The 23,780-nt window shown below is 44.9% G+C and overlaps 3 protein-coding genes across 14 annotated transcripts in view; all 3 read right to left on the bottom strand.

Annotated features, from left to right (window-relative positions):
* Positions 1 to 3,745: 3,745 nt before the first annotated feature.
* On the bottom strand, positions 3,746 to 9,652 carry LOC115179317 (uncharacterized). Of its 2 annotated transcripts, XM_029740722.1 has the most exons (9): positions 9,587 to 9,652; positions 9,261 to 9,366; positions 8,262 to 9,110; positions 7,916 to 8,115; positions 7,357 to 7,633; positions 7,098 to 7,216; positions 6,874 to 6,921; positions 6,687 to 6,776; positions 3,746 to 6,532 (listed from the first exon to the last, which is right to left on the bottom strand). In XM_029740722.1, exons 2-9 carry the CDS (start codon positions 9,327 to 9,329, stop codon positions 4,420 to 4,422), a joined length of 3,765 nt encoding a protein of 1,254 aa, XP_029596582.1. In that variant the 5' UTR covers positions 9,330 to 9,366; positions 9,587 to 9,652; the 3' UTR covers positions 3,746 to 4,419. The 2 variants fall into 2 exon arrangements, with proteins under 2 accessions (XP_029596582.1, XP_029596581.1); XM_029740721.1 differs by having other exon boundaries at positions 9,261 to 9,652.
* Positions 9,653 to 9,893: 241 nt separating this feature from the next.
* LOC115179173 (sentrin-specific protease 2) lies at positions 9,894 to 16,425 on the bottom strand. 3 transcript variants are annotated; one of them, XR_003872873.1, is made up of 17 exons: positions 15,880 to 16,424; positions 15,409 to 15,470; positions 15,170 to 15,279; positions 14,938 to 15,007; positions 14,705 to 14,786; positions 14,409 to 14,589; positions 14,195 to 14,301; positions 14,014 to 14,099; positions 13,804 to 13,931; positions 13,582 to 13,704; positions 13,344 to 13,475; positions 12,990 to 13,196; positions 11,907 to 11,986; positions 11,693 to 11,777; positions 11,427 to 11,522; positions 11,013 to 11,336; positions 9,894 to 10,563 (listed from the first exon to the last, which is right to left on the bottom strand). XR_003872873.1 is itself a non-coding variant. In XM_029740531.1 (16 exons), exons 1-16 carry the CDS (start codon positions 16,029 to 16,031, stop codon positions 11,274 to 11,276), a joined length of 1,761 nt encoding a protein of 586 aa, XP_029596391.1. In that variant the 5' UTR covers positions 16,032 to 16,425; the 3' UTR covers positions 9,894 to 11,273. The 3 variants fall into 3 exon arrangements, 2 of the variants coding, with proteins under 2 accessions (XP_029596391.1, XP_029596390.1); XM_029740531.1 differs by having other exon boundaries at positions 9,894 to 11,336; positions 13,582 to 13,701; positions 15,880 to 16,425; XM_029740530.1 differs by having other exon boundaries at positions 9,894 to 11,336.
* A 3,474-nt stretch (positions 16,426 to 19,899) lies between these two features.
* pcnt (pericentrin) overlaps positions 19,900 to 23,780 on the bottom strand; it is a 36,132-nt gene continuing 32,251 nt past the window's right edge. For 6 of the 9 annotated variants that reach the window (XM_029741456.1, XM_029741452.1, XM_029741453.1 and 3 more), the window contains 9 exons: positions 22,807 to 23,692; positions 22,481 to 22,684; positions 22,130 to 22,312; positions 21,774 to 22,000; positions 21,593 to 21,675; positions 21,368 to 21,491; positions 21,078 to 21,211; positions 20,708 to 20,836; positions 19,900 to 20,400 (listed from right to left, as the gene is read on the bottom strand). In XM_029741456.1, the coding sequence (XP_029597316.1) occupies positions 20,357 to 20,400; positions 20,708 to 20,836; positions 21,078 to 21,211; positions 21,368 to 21,491; positions 21,593 to 21,675; positions 21,774 to 22,000; positions 22,130 to 22,312; positions 22,481 to 22,684; positions 22,807 to 23,692 (2,014 nt within the window). In that variant the 3' untranslated portion in view covers positions 19,900 to 20,356. The remainder of the gene's footprint in view (positions 20,401 to 20,707; positions 20,837 to 21,077; positions 21,212 to 21,367; positions 21,492 to 21,592; positions 21,676 to 21,773; positions 22,001 to 22,129; positions 22,313 to 22,480; positions 22,685 to 22,806; positions 23,693 to 23,780) is intronic. The other 3 variants (XM_029741447.1, XM_029741455.1, XM_029741454.1) reach the window with 3 other exon arrangements.

The following is a 23,780-nucleotide window of genomic DNA, read 5'->3' on the forward strand; positions in this document are numbered from 1 at the left end:
CCTGTCATAATAGAAAGAGATTGTGATATCACATCTCAAAATAGGGCTACATAATGGTCGATCACTCACTTCCAAGGCAGTTATAGTCAATGAACTAATCACTGATCATAATCTTAATGTGATTGGCCTGACTGAAACGTGACTTAAGCCTGATTAATTTACTGTGTTATTAAATGAGGCCTCTCCTCCTGGTAACACTAGTGACCATATCCCCTGCGCATCCCGCAAAGGCGGAGGTGTTGCTAACATTTACGATAGCAAATTTCAATTTACAAAAAAAATGACTGTTTTCATCTTTTGAGCTTCTAGTCATGAAATCTATGCAGACTACTCAATCACTTTTTATAGCTACTGTTTACAGGCATCCTGGGCCGTATACCGCGTTCCTCACTGAGTTCCCTGAATTCCTATCGGACCTTGTAGTCATGGCAGATAATATTCAAATTTTTGGTGACTTTAATATTCACATGGAAAAGTCCACAGACCCACTCCAAAAGGCTTTCAGAGCCATCATCAACTCAGTGGGTTTGTCCAACATGTCTCCGGACCTACTCACCGCCACAGTCATACTCTGGACCTAGTTTATCCCGTGGAATAAATATTGTGGATCTTAATGTTTTTCCTCATAATCCTGGACTATCGGACCACCATTTTATTATGTTTGCAATCGCAACAAATAATCTGCTCAGACCCCAACCAAGGATCATCAAAAGCCGTGCTATATATTCTCGGACAACCCAAAGATTCCTAGATGCCCTTCCAGACTCCCTCCACCTAACCACCTAGCTGAGGAACTGAATTTAACCTAGATGAGGTATTCTCAACTGGGGTACGCTTACTCCCAATGCTGTCGAGGGTACGCCAAATAAAAATGTGATTCACATTTTCAAACAGTACATTTATATTTTCCAACGGGGCTATACATTTGGGTGAGTTTTTTCTCTCTCGCCTGAGTAGCCTCGTTTCACTGCCAAAAATAAAATTAAACCATCTAGTGGTCAGCAAAATAACACAATGTCAAATACAGGTAGCCTAGTCAAATTATTAACATCCAATCACATTAACCGTTACTCTCTCACGGGAATTCCACTAACAGTCTGTATGTAGCCAAACATAGCTGCTGCTCGTGTTGGTATCTGTACTGATGGCGCAAAAGCCATGACAAGGAGACATAGTGGAGTGGTAACGCACGTGCAAGCAGTTGCTCCCGACGCCACTTTGGGTACACTGCAGCATCCACAGAGAGGCTCTTGCTGCCAAGGGAATGCCTGACAGCTTGAAAGACGTTTTGGACACTACAGTGAAAATGGTTAACTTTGTTAAAGCAAGGCCCCTGAACTCTTGTGTATTTTCTGCATTATGCAATGATATGGGCAGCGACCATGTAACACTTTTACATCATACAGAAGTGCGCTGGTTATCAAGGGGAGAAGTTTTAACAGTTTTTTTTAAAATTGAGAGACGAGCTTAAAGTTTTCACTTGTCTGGCCTCTTGCGTGATGATGAGTTTCTCACATGACTGGCCTATCTGGGTGATGTTTTTTCTCGCCTGAATGATCTGAATCTAGGATTACAGGGACTCTCCGCAACTATATACAATGTGCAGGACAAAATTCAGGCTATGATTAAGAAGTTGGAGCTCTTCTCTGTCTGCATTAACATGGACAACACACAGGTCTTTCCATCACTGTATGATTTTTTGTGTGCAAATGAACTCAAGCTTACAGACAATGTCAAATGTGATATAGTGAAGCACATGAGTGAGTTGGGTGCGCAATTACGCAGGTACTTTCCCGAAACAGATGACACAAACAACTGGATTCGTTATCCCTTTCATGCCCTGCCTCCAGTCCACTTACCGATATCTGAACAAAAGATTTCAAGGTTTTACTGCTAACCTACAAAGCATTACATGGGCTTGCTCCTACCGATCTTTCCGATTTGGTCCTGCCGTACATACCTACACGTAAGCTACGTTCACAAGACGCAGGACTCCTTATTGTCCCTTGAATTTCTAAACAAACAGCTGGAGGCAGGGCTTTCTCCTATAGAGCTCAATTTTTATGGAATGGTCTGCCTATCCATGTGAGAGTTTTTGCTTGGCTGGTTCCCCTCTCTTCACTGTAATTCTCTGCCTCTAACCCTATTATGGGGGCTGAGTCACTGGTTTACTGGTGCGCTTCCATGCCGTCCCTACGAGGGGTGCGTCACTTGAACGGGTTGAGTTACTGACGTGATCTTCCTGTCTGGGTTGGCGCCACCCGCGGGTTCATGCCGTGGGGGAGATCTTTGTGAGCTATACTCGGGCTTGTCTCAGAATAGTAAGTTGGTGGTCTGTTGATATCCCTTCAGTGGTGTGGGGGCTGTGCCTTGGCAAAGTGGGTGGGGTTATATCCTGCCTGGTTGGCACTGTCCGGGGTTATCGTCGGACAGGGCCACAGTGTCTCCCGACCCCTCCTGTCTCAGCCTCCAGTATTTATGCTGCAATAGCTAATGTGTCAGGGAGCTAGGGTCAGTCTGTTATATCTGGAGTATTTCTCCTGTCTTATCCGGTGTCCTGTGTGAATTTAAGTATGGTCCCTCTAATTCTCTCTCTTCTCTCTGAGGATCTGAGCCCTAGGACCATTCCTTAGGACTACCTGGCCTGATGACACCTTGCTGTCACCAGTCCACCTGGTCGTGCTGCTGCTCCAGTTTCAACTGTTCTGCCTGCGGCCATGGAACCCTGACCTGTTCACCGGATGTGCTACCTTGTCCCGGACCTGCTGTTTTCGACTCTCTCTCTCTACCGCACCTGCTGTCTCAAACTCTGAATTATCGGCTATGAAAAGCCAACTGACATTTACTCCCGAGGTGCTGACCAGTTGCACCCTCTACAACCACTTTAATTATTATTTGACCCTACTGGTCATCTATGAACGTTTGAACATCTTGGCCATGTACTGTTATAATCTCCACCCGGCACAGCCAGAAGAGGACTGGCCACCCCTCAGAGCCTGGTTCCTCTCTAGGTTTCTTCCTAAAAACAACTAGCGTTTCTAAAAGACAAAAAAATAAATAATAATAAAAAAATCTTGAGCGAGAGACTTGGATGCCCAAGTCTCCCGTTCCCATTCAGGTCAGTAGGAGTATTTTCCCATGCATATATTATCAAACACTGAAACTCCTGTTGTAGCCGTCCTCTAAATAGTGATTGTTCTCTTTTGTTCTCTTTTGTTTCTCCTTTCTAGGGAGTTTTTCCTAGCCACAGTGCTTGCTGTTTGGGGTTTTAGGCTGGGTTTCTGTATAGCAATTTGTGACATTGGCCAATGTAAAAAGGGCTTTATAAATACATTGGACTGATTGATGATGCTGTAGGTGTGAGCGAGGGTCTGAGTCAAATATTAGAAAAGGCTTTTACGCCTAGATCACACGTACAGCATCATTGCCCAAAATGGTACGCAGCACCATCTGGATGTGTGCAACAAAAGTTCAACATTTACCTTCTGGATTTCAACTTCTGTTTTCCAACCTTACCCAATATACACTTCACTTTTCTAATCTAACAAAATTCGAAATGACTAACCGATAGAACAGCTTCAAATATGTGAAAAAACAAAGGTTGTCCCTACCCCTGATGGTGCCGTGGACTAGCTACAGGGATATGGACCAGATCACTGGTTCTAATCTTGTTGATGCCTGAGGCTTGAATCTCACTGTGGTTGTTCTTCTAGTTTCAAATATCTTTTATTATGAAGCATTGGTATCCATGTATACAATTGCACTGTTTATTCTGTGAGCTTCATTTTTACATGAGACAACAGTAATATACACAAAATTAACACAAGTAGTACCACAGGATATTATTGCAAGAATGTATACATCAAAAACAGAATGAAAGGAAAAGCCTTGAGTCAAGATAAACGCTGTGGTTGTTTCCTAACAATTTATTTTCTAGCTTAAAGATTAGTGGGCAAATCTGTTTTGGTTTACAGTCTTTGCTTTTAGTCAAATAACATTTGTAAGTGTAACGAAAACAAATACCCTGAAATTAGCATGGATACTAAGACTGCAGTAATTCCCTTAGTACAAAACACATACACTTTTATTACATTGTCAACAGCCACAGAAGTACAATCAGAACAACTAAATACAAAATGGGATAAGATTAACAAATACACTAAATCCACAGTGGACACAATGACAAAAACACAGAAGGTTGCTGGGATTATGTACATATCAAATGAACAAGGTGGAGAAGACAATTGCTAAGACAAAGGCCTGGTATGTACAATTACAGTAAAACGAATACAGAAGACAAGAGGCAGACTATTCCCCACCCCTTAGGTTAGGGTTATACCCTTTCACACATTCTTTTTTCTTCCTGAGACGTCATGTTGTGAAGTTTGTTATAATGATAAGTAACATGCGTCTACCTACCTATCCATCCTCTTCTGCAGATTGAACATCTAATGGAGCACATTTGGCTGCTACCTCAGCCAGACACTCCAGGCTTTTCCGAGTGTGACTACATATGTCTGCCGGTATCCTCCTGTTAACAACTATTCTGATCACTCGCGTGGATGCTTTGTTTGTGTCGCTTATTTCAGGTGTTGCAGCAGGTTCAGGTTCCTGGTTTGGGTCGTGTACTTGAGGCATTGAAACAGATTCTTTGTTTGCCCTCATCCTAGTGTCAACTATTCTTATTACCCGGGTCTGAAAGTCACTCATTTTGTACCTTTTAGCAAGTTCCATGTCTGTGCAGCTTCTTTTGGGCACGGAAGCGGTTTCCTTGTCTGTGTTGGTTGTTTGAATGTGTTCCTTTATCGTTTCAGTTATCTGAGATGTTTGAGCAACTTCTGCTTTTGTTTCGTTTGCTTGAGGCCTTTGAACGGATTCTTTGTCAGTCCTTTTTGCAGCTGAAGTAGTTTCCATGATGGTCCTGCCTAACTTACCAGGTTCCATGTCCGTGCAGCTTACTTGGGGCATTTGAACGAGTCCCTCCATTGACCCCCCACTCAGTCTTTGAACAGGTTCAAAGTTTTCCGCACCTACTTGAACAGGTTCTTTGTTCATCTCACGTATTTGGGGCATTTCAGCAGTACTACAGCTTTCCATCCTATTGACAATTATTTTTATCTCCCGGGTAAGAGCAGGTTCTCTGCCTGTTTTGCTTATTTTATGCATTGAAGGGGTTTCCTTGCTTGTGTTGCTTACTTGAGCAAATTCTTTCTTTGGCCTGCCTCTTTTGCGCTTTGGAATTAATTCCATTTGATCTAGTTCTTCAGGTGTCTTTGCAGGTACTTTCTTTGTCTGATTTACTTTAGGCTTTCCAGTGAGTTTTTGGGGTTCAGCGGGTTCTTTATTTATTTCCCGTCCTTCGACACATTGCTGATTCATTTCACCAGCTTGAGGCATTAGACCGGCTTCTGTGTGTAAGTCGGTTTCTTGAGATATTTCAATTGGTCCCTTCCTTGTCCTCCCTCTTTTAGATGTTACAGCAGGTGCCATGTGTTTGTCCATTTTCTGAAGCATTTTGGAGGATTCCTTGTTGGTTTTGGTTATTTGGGGCATTTGAGTTTGTTCCTGGTTTGTGCCGGATACTTGGGGAACTCGTCTGGGTCTCTTCCTTGATCTCATGCTACTGGGCATTAAAGTGGTGTCCGTGTTTACCTCGCTTACCGGAATGGGTTCCATGCAAGTGTCGGTTAATTGTGGAATTTGAACGAATCCCTTCTTTGGCCTCCCATTCTTGGCCTGTACAACAGATTCTTTGTTTGTCTCAGCAAGTTTAATGTCTGTATTGGTTACTTGAATGGGTTTGTTTCGTTTGTCAGTTACCTGGGACGTTTGGACAGGTTTCTTCCTTGGACTTCTGAGCTTGTGAACAGGTTCCAAGTGTGTGTCGGTTATTTGTGGAGTGTGTTCTATGTTTGTTTTACTTACTTGAACAAGTTCCTTCCTTGGCCTGCCTCTTTTGGGCATTATCATTTGTTCCATGTTTGTCTCGCTCATTAGAGACATTTGAGCAAGTTCCTTCCTTGGCCTGCCTCTTTTGGGCATTATAATTTGTTCCATGTTTGTCTCGCTCATTAGAGACAATTGAGCAAGTTCCTTCCTTGGCCTGCCTCTTTTAGGAATCTTCATTTGTTCCATGTATGTCTCGCTCATTACAGACATTTGAGCAAGTTCCTTCCTTGGCCTGCCTCTTTCGGGCATTTTAATTTGTTCCATGTTTGTCTCGCTCATTACAGACATTTGAGCAAGTTGTACATTTGTCTCACTTATATGAGCAGGTTTCTTGTTTGTATCGCTGAGTTGAACAGGTTCCATGTGTGTGTTGTCTACTTGAGACGTTTGAACGAGTTCCATGTTTACCTTACTTATTTGAGAAGTCTCCATGTCTGAACGGTGCTCGCCAGTTGCGTTTACTACTGGAGGCGATTGAGCAGGTTTCTTTTTCGTCATCTTCCTTCTCTTGGGATTTAGAACAGGTTTTTTCTTTGCCTCCCTTTTGTCCTCACTGTTCTTCGTCCATCGACTCAATGTAGGTCTGTAAAGGCATGAGAGGGACAGGAAGACACTAGTAAGTTAAAGCCTTGAGATAAGAGCAAATGGTTGACGTGACAACCTATATACACAGGTCCTCAACCAAAATTCAGTTTGATTACTACAGCTCCGTAGAGGATCACTTCTCCATAACTTACTTCTGGACTTTGTGGTAACCATGTTCTTTGATCAGATTCTGGTACTCCCGGGAGTCAGGCCTCTGAGTAGGGCCTTGGTGGTCGTCGCTCCTGCAGTGGACACAAGAGGGAAAAGGTCAGGGGACACAAGGAGAGAGGGATCATCATCAAACACAAACGCACACACATCAAAAACACATACTCTCACCTGGAGCGAGATCTGGAGTCAGATCTGGAACTCCGATCGGACCAGGACCTGAGCGCACATAGATAAATAGATGAGAATCTCAAAATTAGCTCCAGTTAATCCCACCTTTCTGTGCGAGGTAGTTTTATGGACAGACTTTGTGGTTACCAAAAGAGTAGCTACGGACTGCTAATTTTGAGCAACTACACTACTAGGAACTACTCCCTCCATGAAATGGTTCTTACCCGTCTCTGGAGTGGGATTGGTCCGAGAACCAGTTCAGAGAGTGGGTCGGGGAGGAACTGGAATACTCTTCAGAACCACTCAGAGAACGACTCTCATCCTCAGATCTACAAAAGGAGTCCTGCAGGGACCACAAATTAATTAGAACCACACCAGAACAAATCAAGGGGAAATTATTTTCAAAGCTCATTTAATACACAGACACCAAGAGACATACAAAGGTAAACAGATCACTTTTTCTCCTGAGGGAGTAAAACTTACCCCAGACTCCTCCTCCACCCCCTCTGTCCGGTCCTGCTGAGGTGGATCAAAGCTGGTTGTCAGCCTCTCTGCGTGTCTCCTGGTGGAGGCAGCACTGGGACACACCCCCAGGGCACTGAGGGCTTTGAACACGCTGAGAGGACAGCCCTGTTTCCAGAACTCGACCCCCAGAGAGGCCTGGATGAAATTGCACTTCTGCATGGAGGTGTAGAGGACGATGGCCAAGATAAGCCCCACCCTCTGGCTGACTACATCACCTGCCTCTTCTGTCCTCGGGCTTCAAAAAGATATCAACGGAAAACATGTTATAACCAATTTATGCTTTCATGCACAAAGAGAGCAAGTCATTAATAATGAACAGCAGTCACATAATTCAGCCCTGTGGAACCCTTTTCTTTCATTTTCCAGGGTTGAGTTCAAGTACAAAACAGAATTTTAAATGTACATTTTTTTAAATAAAAGCCAGTTAACTGTTGTGACCCCCATACAATATAAATGCTTTGATCATCTGGAAAAGTGCCTACAATCAATGATTATTAATTGATTCTTCTTCTCTCACCGTTTAATTTTCCTTGCTCCCATCATAACCCGTGTCCTGATGGTGTTGGGTTTGGGGAACATGGCCCTAAGACATGCCAGGGTCATAGGGGCCTTTTCTTCCCCCCACGCGAGAACTGAATCCCAGGAAAACACACTCACACTCGCCTCAGTCAGCGGCTGACGCAATGGCCCACGTTGGTCCTTCATCAATACCTTACTCTAGTAAATCAGACAGATGGACACATACATTTCTTTGCCAAACACATCTATCGTCAACAACAACACACTCACACCTGATGAGCCATAAACTGCAGGTAGCCTATAATTAATTTAAAGAATGTATTTGGTTATGTTAAAACAATTACCTCCTGGGCGATGACCTCGGCGAGGAAAAGGGTCATGGCTTCTCTAGCTTTGGTCTTCATCAAGGACCTGAAGGCCTTCAGGTGCTGGTGGCTGTGCATGTAATACAGGGCCTTGGCATGAGGTCCAAACCCATTGCTCTGCTTCGTCTTGGAAAAAGGGAGCTGCTTCTTCTTGGGGCTTATACCTTTTTTAACGGGGAACGGAGACGGGAGTGTGGAGTGTGTTGTAGAGTGGGGTGCCTGCGGATGTCTTTTTGTTGTCCGCTCTCCAAAGGAGAACAGGGAACTGATCTGATTTGAAGTTTGACTTGATAATGTTGAGGAATTGACTTGATTTGATGGTGTTGAAGAGTGTGTGGTTGGGGCTATGGGCGTTGGAGGTCGTCTGATGGTTGTTGAATGCGATTCTGGGGAACGAGAAGTCATGGTGGTCCATTTCTCCCCGTCCCACTGACGAACTGTCCTCCGTTTGTTTTTTTTAAAAGCAATGCACTCCTCTTCTATGGATAAAGAGGATGGGTTGGTTATAATTGGAGTTTGATTGGATAATGTTGTGGATGAGCTTGGTATTTCGGCACGGGGCTTTCGAGGTCTGCCAACTTTTGGTGGCAAATCTGACCAAGTCCAAAGCTTCCCATCCTGCTTGGTTTTCCTTCTGAGCACACCAAGACAGACCCAGCAGAGGAAGGAGTCATCATCAGGAGTGATGTCAAAGACTAGCTGGAAGGTCTTGGGGCTGGTCAGCGTGGTGACTTTCCTCCTGTTGTAACCCTTGGGCCCCCTCACAAACCTCACCCCACAAATGCAACACGTCTCTGACTGAGACATTGTGGTGGAAATGTCAGAGCGCTTCAAAAGAAAAGGGACAAAAAAGGGCTGATGGTTGTTAATCGAAGAATGATAACCTATTAATAAAACTCACATTGCAATTGTTAAACATACAATTCTCCTGTGGGGGAGCAGATAAAATGTATGGTTTGAGAAACAAAGCAGACTCACAGCGGATCCTTCCAGTGGGACGCTACCATCCAGAAAAAGCCCCGGTGTAAGTATTTCTCTCACATTCATCGACCGTGATTTTCCAAAACATTAAGCGCGGAACGCCCTGGTTAAAAAGACACCTTCCATTGGCTAATTGATGAAAATATCGTAAAGGGATAAATATGATAACATTTTCACTTCCCGCCAGCTACATGCGAAATATTGCAAACAAACTACAGTACCACAGAAGAACGAATTTGCACTAGTGATCACACAAATACTGTAATGTAAAAGGACGGCATTTTATAAGGTATATCAAACATAGATTAAGGCAAATACATTACATTTCAAACTACTTTAGGTAGGATAACTGTTGAAAGTAATATAGCGTGGAAGTCGGTGTGTTTCGATGGTCCGTTTTTGTGTAGTCACGCATGCGCGGGGCTTCTCCTTCCTACAAAAAAAAATGGTTGACTAGACGCCCAGTCACAATACTGCCACCTGTAGGTTTGGAGTATAATGAAACATAGCTCTTGTATACATCTTCCATAAACAAAAGATATACACACACACACCGCCCCCCCAAGACATTACATGCCATTCACACTCATAATTGACATGAGACAGTGATTAGTCAATAACACAAGCTGATCCATTTCTTTCCTTCTGACCTTTATTATATACAAACATATGACTGAGGTTGTCAACACGGCTCTATGCACACATGAATAATTGCAGCAGAAATACACGCAATGTAATACGCAGTGCAATGATCCGTACATAAGCGGTACTAGCCTGGTCCCAGGTCTGAACGCGCTTTAGCCAACTCAGCTTCCTTTGCCGTCCCATACATGTCAGCTACAGGTTTACCATCACACTGAACACTACAGGAGTGTAAGATAAAGCACATACAGCTTTATGGACAGGGGCCTATTGGAAATGGAACCCTGTATAGTGCACCACTTTTAGTCATAGGGAGCAATTTCAGAGGCAGACCCAAGCTAAAGCAGTACAGACTCATTAGAAATTCTTCTCTACATGCCTTCAACAAAAACACTGATACAATCCAATAGAACCGCTATAAAGTTCATGGCAAAAAAATGTCTACACAGATGCTGTTACTGCTGGATGAAATTATATACATGCCATAAAAGAAAAGCCTTCCGCATCAAATAAATAAACTATTGTTACACATTTAGGATTTAAATGATTTGTCCATATCTGTTAGTGGTGGTGAGGGATTAAGATGGTGTCTTGCTCTGCTTGAGATGGCACACCTCACACACCGGTCTCTCTTCCAGTCCAGCCAAAATGAAAGCAGCTACGCACACAAACATTTCAGTCAACAAAATATCTATTTACATAAATATAGTACACACACACACATGCAGCCTTCTTATGTCTGCCTTCTCCTCCTCAATGACGATTCAACCATAAATTAAGACATTCAATAACACTCATAACATATGCCTCAGTTGTCACTCCACTTTCTACTAGTCATAAAAATAAAGTACCTAATATAGACATTATATATAAATATACACACACACAACATTAACAAACACTCTGGTTTCACACAGAAAGCTTGTTTTAAATTTAAGTTCGCATCTACAACAGCAGGGATTTTCAAGTGTCTGATTCCCCATTTAGTGTTTTCTATAAGTATGACAGAGACACTCTCTGGAGTCCAAGGCACTTCAGGCTGTATCTGAACACACAATCAATTCCAAACCATTATTTTGTAACCTCTATGCTTCGGAGAACACTCACCCTATCTTCACTACAAGGACTGCACTTCTACCCACTGATAGAGGGTAAGAGGTCATTCTGTGGTCCATAGCTTTGGTCCTTTAAGTCCTTCTTTTAAGTGTTATTATTTATTGCTTTTGTGCTTAGCTGTTCGCTGTAGTTGTCCTTCCGGTTGTAGTTTGGAGTCTGTGTAGTAGTCATGCCTGTTGTCGTTGTTTGTTATCATTTCTGTTGTAATGGTTGTTTTGCAGCTATAATTTATTTTTATGTAGTTGTGTAGTCCTACAGAAGCCTCTGGTTGAGAATCTCCCAGATCATCAGTTTCCTGAACAGGGGCATGTGGCACTGAGGAGAGTGAGAGACAGTGTGTGAGTGAAAAAGAGATTGTACGAGTGTTCACCGAGTGAGTATGATAGCCTGCGACGGCCTATGTACCTGTCGGAAGGTGAGAGGCCACCCCTGGGCGACGTAGTCAGCATATTTACAGGCAAACACTCCACAGTCACTGCCATTCTTCTGCTGAGGGATCTCCTACACACACACACACACACACACACACACACACGCGAGGGAACCTGGTGAAAAGCAAATCACTAGAGAACGGATGCTATTTCTGACAGCCCTAGACGCACTCTAGGATTCAAGACAAAATAAGAACAACAAAGATGATTAGATATGTATTTCTGTCTAGGGTAATTTACGCTGGCCCTCAAGCTGCCCACTGTCCACTTGCACTCGTCCAGATCCTGGTCCTTCCTGGCCTTGTGCTCCTCTCTTAGGTACAGCCTGAATAGGGTTGGACGAACCAAATACATGTAACAGGATTACAGAATGAAATGACAAAAAAAGATGGGCATCAGATTACAGGTACTTTTGTCAAACCAAATTATTACTGGAAGGGGACTGAGGACTCACAGTAAGAGGCTGCAGATGTCGTCATGTCTCTGTCCCATAGAGTCATAGGACCTCACGGTCCTGGAGTTAAAGTTTATCACCTAGAGGGGGAAAGGGAAATAAACAAAGTCCACAGGTATCTACAAATGACCACAGAGAATGACCAGTGGACTTTCTAAAGCAGTGGTCACCAACCTTTTTTGAATCACGATCACTTTGAGTCAAAATGCAAGCCAAGATCTACCGCTCAGATATTTTTAACATGACTTAAAAAAAATGTAAGCCTATGCAACATTAACCAATTAAAAACAATTATGTACCAATGAAGGTTGTGCTATAGTAGGCTATAGGCCCAACACACCATCACTGCATATTGGCTATGCTTGAATTGCTCTGCCAATGTTCTTCAGACATTTCAAACGTTTGTTTCAAAACAAGCGGATCTACTCACGACCGGTCATGCTGTAAACACAGTCCAGTTCAAAGTGAATGGCACAGATCCATATATGGCAATGGTCTATTTGCAAATAGGCCTGCTGCATTGCTGATTGGTTATGCCGCACCAGTCTGTGTAGAGTATGGGCTGAGTCGTGCGTGTCAATGCAATAGAATCCTACTATGACGCGTTCTGCCTACAACAAAATCCCTTGCATAGTTAGTTTTGCATAGTAATAAGTCTTACATAGTTCATTGTGTTTCGGTGTGTTGCATTGAAAGTGGCTAGTATAGCATTGATTCAATCACAATTCCCACAGTAAAGGGAAACGTTGATAGTGTAAACTCTAGAAAGTTGAGTGAAGTTCAATCTCGTGCTTCTCTGCGCAGGCTGATATTTCAGCGTGCAGCTTAGAGGGAACATTGCCTATAGGGGTGCACTTGATTTGCTCTATGGGTCTACCCGGTAAGCGGAGATCTACCTTCAAACACATTAAATGGTTCAAAATGTGAACACAGCCTTCCCAGCACTAGGGCTGCCGAATCAAGAGCAGAAATGTTTCGTGATCGACTAGGAATGCCTTGGTGATCGACCAGTCGGCAGTGATCGACCGGTTGGTGACCACTGTTCTAAAGTGAATGAAGCCCCGTCAATCTGGGGAGATTTACAGCCAGTGACCAGTGGACTCCCAGGTGCAGCGGAACGAGGATGATGTCATACTGGAAGAGGTCCACAGCTTTGGTCCATCGCTTCACGGCGGCGTGCCCCCCTCCATGTAGTTTGGGGAAGAAGAAAGTACTGAAGGAGTAGACCTTCAGCCCTTGCCCTGCACTACTGCTACGAGTCATCACTAGGGACAGGTAGAAGTTAATCACCTGAGACACAGAGGGAGAGTTTTTTTTGTTAGACTCACACACAGGCGTACATCTATCCTTCTCTCTCTCATGCAGGCACACACACACACACACACACACACACACACACCAACAACCTCAAACTTAACAGCCAACAACCATACACACCTCATCATTGAGCCAGCTCCCTTCCTGTAGGGAAGCCAGGTCTCTCTGTGTGATGCATAGCTTGAAGGCTGAGCTCAGGACCAGGTTAGGATCCCTCTGAGACAGGGCACGACTCACCTCCACAGCCATCTCCTACACAGTTTGAAATAAACAGAATGAAGACAGACCCATAGAATAACTACACTCATATGTCAACACACTACACAGACATATCGTTACAGGGAAAAAGAACACTCACCTTGCTGAACCTGGGGAGCTCCTCAGTGCTGTTGAGTGTGTCAGTGTGTGTTGGCGTCTCTCTGTCCACTAGGTTGAGTCTTGCTGCTACCTCTGCAGAGAGATCCAGCTCTGGCTGCTTCTGCTGGAGGGAGAGAGACTTTATATCAACCTTATGATGCTTCATAGCAGCCTTATGACTCTTCCTAGCACCCTTACTACAGTTCATAAGTGTGTCTCCTACCGTTGCATTGCTGGCAGGTTGTGTGTCCACAGCTGCGCTGAGAGGCTTACTGAGACACAACTCTCCTCTCATGTCTCTGTTTTGTTTGGCTGAGGATGTATCTCTCCACATATACACACTGGGGTTGGCTGCAGATAGGAGAATACATTAGCCTAGGACAGCTTCCAATACATGAGAAGGGGGGTGAGAGAGGCTGTGATAGTAGTCTACCTCTGAGAGGTCCTGTCTTTGGGGTCACAGACTCAAAGGTTCTTCCCAAAATGCCCATTCTATGTCCATCCTGTGTAAATGTTTCCCTGTGAGGAAGCGAAGAAAAGAGAGGTTTGTAAAAGCTAGCTAACGTAACCACTGGAATGAAAACTATAATCTCACACTCTCCATCACCACTCACCCCTGGGGTTTGGTGCGGGTGAAGGGCAGCGGTTGGCTCTTGCTGTATTTATCTGACACAATCTCCAGTAGCCGTCTGTAGTGTTCCTTATCACTCTCCTTCAGAGCCTGGAAACAGAACACCTGACTACTACGGACATACCTGGCGTGGCATTTAATAAAAACCAGGATCAATCACAGGGTTGATTTTAATTTCAAACTCATTTTTAACTCACCTCCTCCACTGCCAAGCACTGTCTGTGGAAGCGGTTAGGGGTGGGCAAGTCTGAGCTGGGGGGTCCTGTCCCAACCCCCACTCCCTGGGTAGGCCGACTGGGAAGGAGCTGGAGGGAGCATCTCTGGGGCTTGTCTCCATCTCTCCCTCTGTCTGGGTTCCCTGGACCCAACACTAAGCCACTGAAAACAAGACCGAGAACACAACGCTTACAGGTGGAACATCCCACATATGTAGAACATTTGTATTAATTAAAGCCCCAGAACTGAAAGTATGCAGTAGACAGAAGAGACCTACGTGTGTTTCCTCAGAGGGGTAGAGGCTCCCTGGAGGAGGCCCAGCCCCCCTCTCTCCCTCTGTCCTCCTACCGTTGGTTTCTCTGGAGACACAGAAAGAGGGATAAACAAGTTGAAGCAACCACTTGACCTGTCCCCTCTGCTGTTACACATATATATACCATGATGTTGTAATGTACAACACAGCTGTCCTCCTTCCTTATCGATCAAACAATCAGAGCCCTCGTTACTCACCCATCTTCCAATCAGAGCTGCTCATCCATGAGGTGTGGAGTTCATCTATTCCCATCAGGCCCACGGGGCCCTACATAATAATAATAATAATGATTTAGGACATAGTAAGATGTGAATATTGTGCAGCTATTGCACAAACATTTTAATGTATGTGTCTTTCAGTCAGAGCAGTGGTTTATGAGTGAGTGTGTTGCGTACGGTACTAGAGTGCATCACTTGTACACATTCATACCTGGCTTGCTGTGTACCTTCTGTGTTCCTCACTGGCAGGAGACAGTGGGTTCCTCAGTCTCAGCAGCCCAGCCACCCCTGCTACAGTCTTCTTCACAAAACTAATTATGTCTATGACAATGAGAAAGAGTACAGTACACATGTAGTCAGTTCAAAGCGGACTAGCTAGCTAACGTTAGTTACAACGACAATTCATTATAAAAACAGTGGCTAAAAGTTATTGGTAGTAAGTTACCATACCTTTTCTCCGTCTCTTGATCGCCACTGGTTCACTCTGGCTAATATTTTCTGAAACATGAACGCTGTAACAGAATGTAAACACGTTCCGTCAACAACAATGAACATGAACTACCTATCAGTAACTATCCAGGTAGTAACGTTACATGTTAGCTACATTTATTCATTTTTACAGTACCTTGCTATTTGGTACGTTAGGAAATAGTTAGCTAATGTCTGGTATGTGGCGCGAGGAAAAAGTTAGCTCTCCTTGTTATTTTTGACGCAAGCAGCTAACACCAACTGAAATGAATGACAATTGTTGCTAATAATTAGCTAGCTAGTTAACTAGGTTACCGAGCTAGGGGTGATAAGTTAGCTATTAGCTAGTTGACAGGCTAGCGTTTGCCAGCTAACTTACTAACGCGTTACATAAACAGCTACACAGAGCACATTAGCACCAAATAGTGTGCTAGCACCAAACCAGTCACCGACCTCTGGTAGTTCCTTTTGGTTGGCCTGGCGTTGCTATCCTGCCGCTGTGAGTCTATCTCCCCGCCAACGTTCAAACCAGGCCAACCGGAATGTTTTTGCCCGGTTATAGGCTCGAAGAGCGACGATAGTCCGTCAACTACCCATTCGTACATCACAGACAGATACGAGAGAATGGAAACTTCCTCGTACGGTCGGGCCAGGACTATCCGCAGTTTAAATTACAAGCTCAGTGGACACGAATGTTCTACCTGCGCCAAATCACCATTCACGTTCTTCTATCTAGCACAGTTAGCCTAGCATTTAGCTTCGCGTTGAAATGAGTGACGTGAATGTATACAAACGTGAAGACCCTCATACGGGGAAAACGTCAGAAACTTCCTCGTACGGTCTACTTGGATATGCTAATCTTATTCCGCGTTCTCGTACTAGTTTCCACTAGGAAACTCGGAAATGTATGACTTGCTAGCTGGTTGACATCGACACTTGCATAAATACAACCAGTTAGCGAACATTTCGGAGCATCTTGGGGTTCCGACTGGTATTTGAACGCGGCATTAGATTGGATACTGTGGCGACTCCTCAGGCAACCCTGTGAAACCTGCAGACAAGTGGCTGTGAGATAGATTCTACTCAAGGGGAATAGTACCTAAAGCACTCGAAGCAGTGTCTGAAGGAGATAGATTCTACTCAAGGGGAATAGTACCTAAAGCACTCGAAGCAGTGTCTGAAGGAGATAGATTCTACTCAAGGGCAAATAGTACCTAAAGCACTCGAAGCAGTGACGAAAGTGACACTGGGTACTCAAGCTAAATTCTCCCCAGGAATGTTTGAGACGGGCCCGAACAACAAATGGATTAACACCATTTATAATATGGTTCCTCCTCTCGGATTCAAGTTCTGGATAGAATTAACGCATACAGATGATGCTAACTTTGGATATAAATTAGTCTATAAATTGTATGTACAATTTAAGAAGCCTATTGGTTGGACCTCAACTAATTAACGATTGTTGCCTAGATCGGCTTGCATGTCGTGTGGCGCTTTGTATGCCGCGGCCGGGGATCGAAATATGGTTGCTCGGCACCTGGGGGCCTCGGGCGCGCATCCGAATTTCTCAACCCGGCCTGGCATGCGCGCCAATTGCATCTTCGGTCGTTTCAAGAGGACAGAGCACTATTTTCGGCTTGTAGACTAAGTGGGCTGGTTTCGTTTAGGGACCCGGAGAGAACGCAATAACAAACCAAAAAAATGGGGAATGGTTGGTCCTGTGCAAAGTCTCCAAATGGCATCAGTTTGACCGGGTTTAAGGAAATTAAAAGCTGCTGAAACACGTTTCTGAGAAGACTTCAGTTCTTTTTGGAAGCATATTTGATGTGGTTGAAACACTGCTAGCAAAACAGTGTCGAAGATAACACATTTGCATTTTCTCAAGAGATGGTGAAAGAAAGAAATCATACACTGAACAAAAATATAAACGCAACATGGAACAATTTCAAAGATTTTACTGAGTTACAGTTCATATAAGGAAATCAGTCAATTGAAATACATTCATTAGGCCCTAATCTATGGATTTCACATGGCTGGGAATACAGATATTCATCTGTTGGTCACGGATACCTTAAAAAAACGGTAGGGGATCGGAAAACCAGTCAGTATCAGGTGCGACCACCATTTGCCTCATGCAACTCTTCTTCACATAGAGTTGATCAGGCTGTTGATTATGGCATGTGGAATGTTGTCCCACTGCTCTTCAATGGCACTGCAAGTTGCTGGATATTGGCGGGAACTAGAACCCGCTGTTGTACACGTCGATCCAGAGCATTCCAAACATGCTCATTGGGTGACATGTCTAGTGAGTATGCAGGCCATGGAAGAACTAGGATATTTTCCAGGAATTGTGTACAGATCCTTGCGGCATGGGCCTGTGCATTATCATGCTGAAACGTTGGGATTGCGGCAGATGAATGGCACAACAACGGGCCATTCAAATTGACAACATAAAATGCAATTGTGTTCATTGTCTGTAGCTTATGTCTTCCCATACCATAACCCCACCGCCACCATGGGGCACTCTGTTCACAATGTTGACCTCAGCAAACTGCTCGCCCACACAACACCATACACTCTGTCTGCCATCTGCCCGGTACAGTTGAAACCGGGATTCATGTGTGAATAGCCTACTTCTCCAGCGTGGCAGTGGCCTTTGATGGTGAGTATTTGCCCACTGAAATCAGGTACAACGCTGAACTGCAGTCAGTTCAAGACCCCGGTGAGAAGGACGAGTACACAGATGAGCTTCCCTTAGACGGTCTCTAACAGTTTGTGCAGAAATTGTTTGGTTGTGCAAACCCAGTTTCATCAGCTGTCTGGGTGGCTGATCTCAGACAATCCCGCAGGTGAAGGAGCCTGATGGGGGGTCCTGGGCTGGCGTGGTTACACGTGGTCTGCGGTTGTGAGGCCGGTTGGACGCACTGCCAAATTCTCAAAAATAATGTTGGAGGCTTATGTTAGAGAAATTAATATTCAGTTCTCTGGCAACAGCGCTGGTGGACATTCCTGCAGTGAGCATGCCAACTGCACCCTCCATCAAAACTTGAGACGTTGTGGCATTTTGTGACAAAACTGCTAATTTTAGAGTGGCCTTTTGACGTAAGCACAAGGTGCACCTGTGTAATGATCATGCTGTTTAATCAACTTCCTGATATGCCACCCCTGTCAAGTGGATGGATTATCTTGGCAAAGGAGAAATGCTCACTCACAGGGATATAAACAAATGTGTGCACAAAATTCAGGAAAAATACACTTTGTGTGTGTATGGAACATTTCTGGGATTTTTTTTATTTCAGCTCATGAAACATGGGACCAACACGTACATGTGGCGTTTATATTTTAGTTCAGTATAGTTATTTTCTGTTCCCGAGGCAAATGTAAGATTTGTTCTATAATTTTACTGCAAGACATGCATAATTCTGCAGGAGTTAATATATTACGGTACGTGAGAGGTTATATTCCAGTGTTTAATTGCTGTATTGTAGTTACTTCGCCACCATGGCCTATTTATTGCCTTAACTCCCTTATCTTACCTCATTTGCACTCAATGTATATCGACTTTTTAAAATGTTTTCTACTTTATCATTGACTGTATGTTTTCTTTATTCCATGTGTAACTGTGTTGTATGTCGAATTGCTATGCGTTATCTTGGCCAGGTCGCAGTTGCAAATTAGAACCTGCTCTCAACTTGCCTACCTGGTTAAATAAAGGTGAAATAAAATAAAAAATATGCACAGTCAGTGTCCAGATTTCAGTTACTATTCTATTTAACCCATATTAATTTAAATGAGGACGTTTCTGCTTAGTCATGCATACAGGGTTACTCGTGAGCGGGATATCAAAGGTGTATGTAAACAGTTTATAGGAATAAGACCTTAAACGGGATATGAGCTACTATCGGGAAAAGTGTGCGTATTTAAACGTGGTCATTAGTTAGGTGAGTGTGTAACTGGTAGTTAGCTGGCACCTCCTACCTTGTATGCCCCGAATGATTACATCATTTAATGGGCATCTCAGGGATTTAAAGCCCCAGATGTACCAGCTGAAATTGTTGCTGATATAACACATTCTAATATAGTATATAAATGGTTTCATTTATAAATTACCAGAGAACCAGTACATGGCATATCAGTGATTTGACTACCAAAGACTGGTTTCCCCCTTCTGTAAAACTGTTGTCAAATGACACTGGACTGGAATGACCGGTCTAAAAGAACTAGCCTACTTAATTACCATTTTCCTTGCTGGTCACATTTTGAGATGGTAAATACATGTGCTCTAAAGCTCCCCAGAACTAATCACCTGTGTTAATGAATGATAAACACAGTAAAATGTAGGGGTGTTTGTACCACCATCAGTTTTTGGCCAACCCATAATCTAACAATACTCTAAGTATTGATGTAAGTCTGTATGTCTGACCCCGCCTATGTTCGGCCCTGCCTTAAAAAGATACACACCCAATGCGCAAGGCAGGTAATCACACAATTAAAATATTTATTTTGTAGAAATGGTGATCGATAAAAAACAAATGATTGACAAAACATGTCCACCAGCTTTGATCTATAGCTCGGAATTCCAGTGTGAAACTTTACACATTTATCCACGTCAAACTTTAACAAATATTAATAACCAAGAACATATATATACAGAATCAGAGATAAACTTGTATAAAACTCAGGTAGAAAAATAGCGATCTAATACTTTCAAAAACACATGCATTCGTGTGAGAAGACCTCTTAGGGAGTTACTCGGAGGTCGACAGAAATATCGGTAGAAAAAAAATAATCGTAAAAAAATAATTTAATGTCTTAAATTCTAACTTTCTAAATCCGATATTAGACAAATGTATATTTGAACACAAAGACGGATCATAAGGATGTTGGATTGAAAGGAGGCATTCATACATTGCTTCATTCCTTCCTTCCTTCAGCGGTCAGACTTCTTGTGGTAGGAGAGAAGAGATGGAGAGTCTGGAGGAGCGAGAAAATGTGTCAGAACCAGATATAAGGGCAACACACACAATCTCTCCCTCTCTCTCACACACAAACATATGAACACCCAGGTGTACAGAAGAAAACTATTCAATGGACCATTGTCCATTTTAGAATGGCTATGTAGTGACTACCCACATGTGCCTGCTTACACCAGAATGCACCCTACCCTGAGACGTGCATCCTGGTACTTGTAGTTTGTACTTGAAGTTTGTTCAGTACGGTGAGGGTGATGTGGGGAGATTAACGAAGCAGTGTATTCTGGTACTTGTAGTTAGGTCCTCACCTGGGCCGTACCGGTAGATGGGGGACAGACAGCTGAGGTACAGCCATGTCCTGTTCTTTTGCAGCCACTGGTGCCGATAGCCAATCATATCAGGGGAACTTGGAGGCGGGGCTAAGTAAGCCCTGCTAACTGGGTCAGGAGATGGGATTGGAGGTTGTGAGATTGATTGATCAGTTTGTCAGAGGGGAAGTATGTCCATGGTAACAATGCCGTCCCCTAACCCAGGGGATTGTGGGTAGTGGACTTGCCATGGTACGATGCCATCACCAAGCTAAAGCCCCTTTTTCTCTCTGTCACCTCTGATCTTCCCCCCCATCTCATTCAGTGAGTGTGTGCTCAACCAGTAAGTGCAACCAGTGTGTGTTTGTACCTGGACGTGCAGCCCCCAGGCATTGCTGTACGTTCTCAAGGTGGTGGATGTAGTCTGTCAGAGACCACTCGGCATCCTGGGACAGAACACTGGACGAAGCACGCTCAGAGGACAGGACCGGGTTGGAATACACTCTAGGGGGATAAGAGAGGAGAGAATAAGAGGGGGGAGAGAATAAGATGGGGCAGAAGACAAGCGGAAGAGAGAAAAGGAAAGAAATTAAATCTCAAGGTAAGTCGTTAGAGATTTCCCCTCGCATGAATGGATGTTTACTATGGAAGGAGCCGTACCGGCTGAAGGGTGATTTCATTGGTGAGACCACACCCTTACGGGTGGGGCTGCTGTCTCTAGTAGGTGGAGAGGAGTTGTGATTGGCCAGTGACTGCTGCTGCCTCAAAACCTCAGTCCTGGAAGCTGAGAGAGAAATGGAAAGGTTACACACTGAACTGCCGATGTACCTTGCCTGTGTGACGTTGGTAATCCTATCTTCATCGCTCTGGATGTCTCTCACGCACCTGTGCTGTGTCCGTTGACAGTGACAGTTGTTGTAACTCCTCTCCTGACGACTCTCTGCCACTTCCTGGTCAGGAACTTCAGTCTGCAGGAGAAGGACAGGGAAGGGTTAACATGCATAACACAATGACCCATAGATCTATATAACACCCACCCACACGACCAACCCAACACCGGACTCACCGTGAGATGGCGATGACAGCTCGTACTGCAGCTCTGAAGCGCGAGAGGGGAGAGTGTGTGTGGGTATGGGGGGGCGAGGGGTGTGCCCCCAACCGGGCGATAAGACAGAGAGTTGCCTGTTCACAGTCCTGAAAGCCCCCCAGCAGCAGCAGGAGGTAGCGCTTCTGGTAGACCAGAGACTTCCTAAAGCTCTCAGCCCGTAGATAGCGCTGATACAGTCGCTGGAACTAGAGGAGAGACAGAAACACAAACACAGGTTTAAAGGGACTTCACACCAGACGATCCATGGGGACTTTCAGCCCAGAGGTCGTGTGTGTGTGTGCGTGTGAGTTTGTTAGTTGGCGCGTGTGGCTCACCTTGCTGTTGCTGAGGTCAGTGCTGGGACGGTTCTCAGTCTCTGCCTGTCGTAGCTGTCGTTCCAGACAGGACAGGGTGTGTTTCAGGTTAACCCTCTCCTGACTCAGCTCCTTCACGCGGGCCGACAGGTCAGAGTTCTCCCTCGACAACCTCTCCACCAGCGCCGAGGAAGAAGAGGAAGACTGCAGGGAGGGAGAATTGGTTATCGTGGTCCTTATCAAACTCATTTATTGTCGTCGCAAATCCCCCCCAAACACCATAAATACATTTAAAACACTGCCGTCTAGCTCGTCTCCCAGTGCTTCATGTTGCTATGCATGGGCCTAGCTATGATCAGCCATTTCTGGTACCTGGTGGTTGTATAGGGCTGTGCTGGGCTGGTCTGGCCCAGTCGAGGTGTTATTCTTGGGTTGGAGTGGGCTGGAGTTGTACTGGTGTCGGTTGGACAGTCTCTCTGTGGCCATCTCTCTCTCCTCCCTCTCTAGCTCAGCCAGAGTCTGCTGGAGATCTCTCATCCTCTGCTGGTCCTGCTGCCGCAATAACTCCAATTCACACTGCAGAGAGAGAGAGGGAAGAGAAAACAGGAAAGTAAACAAGAAAAAAATGGCATATAAGTGGCTGAGACTTGTATTACAAGTCAGACAGGCAATGCTAAAATGTTGTGTGTAAATCTCACCAGTTTGTTGCTGGTCCTCTCGTGTCGCCTCTCTCTCTCCGTCTGCTCCTGTCTCTCCTTCCTCTTCTCCCTCTCCCTCTGTTCCTCCCGCTCCCTCTCCTTGTCATTGACCGATCGAAGCCTCTCCCTCAGCACGTTGAGCTCCGCCCCTAAGCGACCAGAATGCTTTCTCTCTGTCTCCAATGCTCGACTAGCCTCCTGCTTCTGCTCGTTGAGTGTCTCCATAGTAACTCGGAGGCGGGCTGCAGCATCCTGATCTCTCTGTGCCTCCTCTCTCCTCTTCCTCTCTTCCTCCTCTACTCTCCTCCGGTTCTGCAGAAGTTCCGCCCTCAGCCCGTCTGTCACGGTGGCTAGCTCCTCCCCCTGCCTCCTCTCCTGCTCCAGTTGAGAGCGGAGCTCCGAGATGAACTTCCTGTCTCGGGACGCGTCCGCTTCTTGTCTGCGTGTGATGTCATCGAGACAACGGGCGGAGCGCTCGCGTTCCTCCTCCAGTTCCTTCATGTGGGCGTCGGCTAGGCGGGACTCAGCCTCTTTCAGGAAGTGTTCCAGCCGACTCTTTTCCTGTGACTGGAAAGTGTTGAGTTGCCGGGCGGAACGGGCACACTCCTCCTCCAGCTCCTTGTGGGCATCAGCTAGCCGTGTGTCGAGCTGTGATTGGAGGAGGTGGCCGCGGGAGAGTTCTATCTGGAGTTCCTGTCGGAGGTTACTAGAGGTCGTCCTCTCCTGGTCCAGCTGACCCCTCAGGGTAACGACCTCTGATCTCTGCTGCTCCTCTTCCTTCTCCCGGAGGTGTGTGTCAGTTCTCTCCTGGTCCAGCTCCTGCTGTAGCTCCTGGACTCTGGTCTCTTCCCTCCTTACAGCATCCTCACAGTCCTCTATACACAGCCTGGGAGAGGACACACACATCAGTATTTATTTGTGTGTGTGTGTGTGTGTGTGTGTGTGTGTGTGTAAACAATAATGTGTGTGTGTAT

This window comes from Salmo trutta, chromosome 39 (genome assembly GCF_901001165.1).
Source record: "Salmo trutta chromosome 39, fSalTru1.1, whole genome shotgun sequence".
NCBI classification, from domain to species: Eukaryota; Metazoa; Chordata; class Actinopteri; order Salmoniformes; family Salmonidae; genus Salmo; species Salmo trutta.

Bases quoted from the DNA above. Each gene is read 5' to 3' on its own strand.
- LOC115179317 (XM_029740722.1), bottom strand. From the start codon at position 9,329: ATGAATGTGAGAGAAATACTTACACCGGGGCTTTTTCTGGATGGTAGC. The intron at 9,111-9,260 runs GTGAGTCTGCTT...TTTCTTTTGAAG, and splicing joins TCCCACTGGAAGGATCCGCT to CGCTCTGACATTTCCACCAC. The intron at 7,634-7,915 runs GTGAGAGAAGAA...ATCTTTTTGAAG, and splicing joins GGAGCAAGGAAAATTAAACG to CCCGAGGACAGAAGAGGCAG.
- LOC115179173 (XM_029740530.1), bottom strand. From the start codon at position 16,031: ATGTACGAATGGGTAGTTGACGGACTATCGTCGCTCTTCGAGCCTATA. The intron at 14,302-14,408 runs GTGAGTTAAAAA...TTCTGTTTCCAG, and splicing joins AGTGCTTGGCAGTGGAGGAG to GCTCTGAAGGAGAGTGATAA. The intron at 13,705-13,803 runs GTAGGAGACACA...CTCTCCCTCCAG, and splicing joins AACCTGCCAGCAATGCAACG to CAGAAGCAGCCAGAGCTGGA.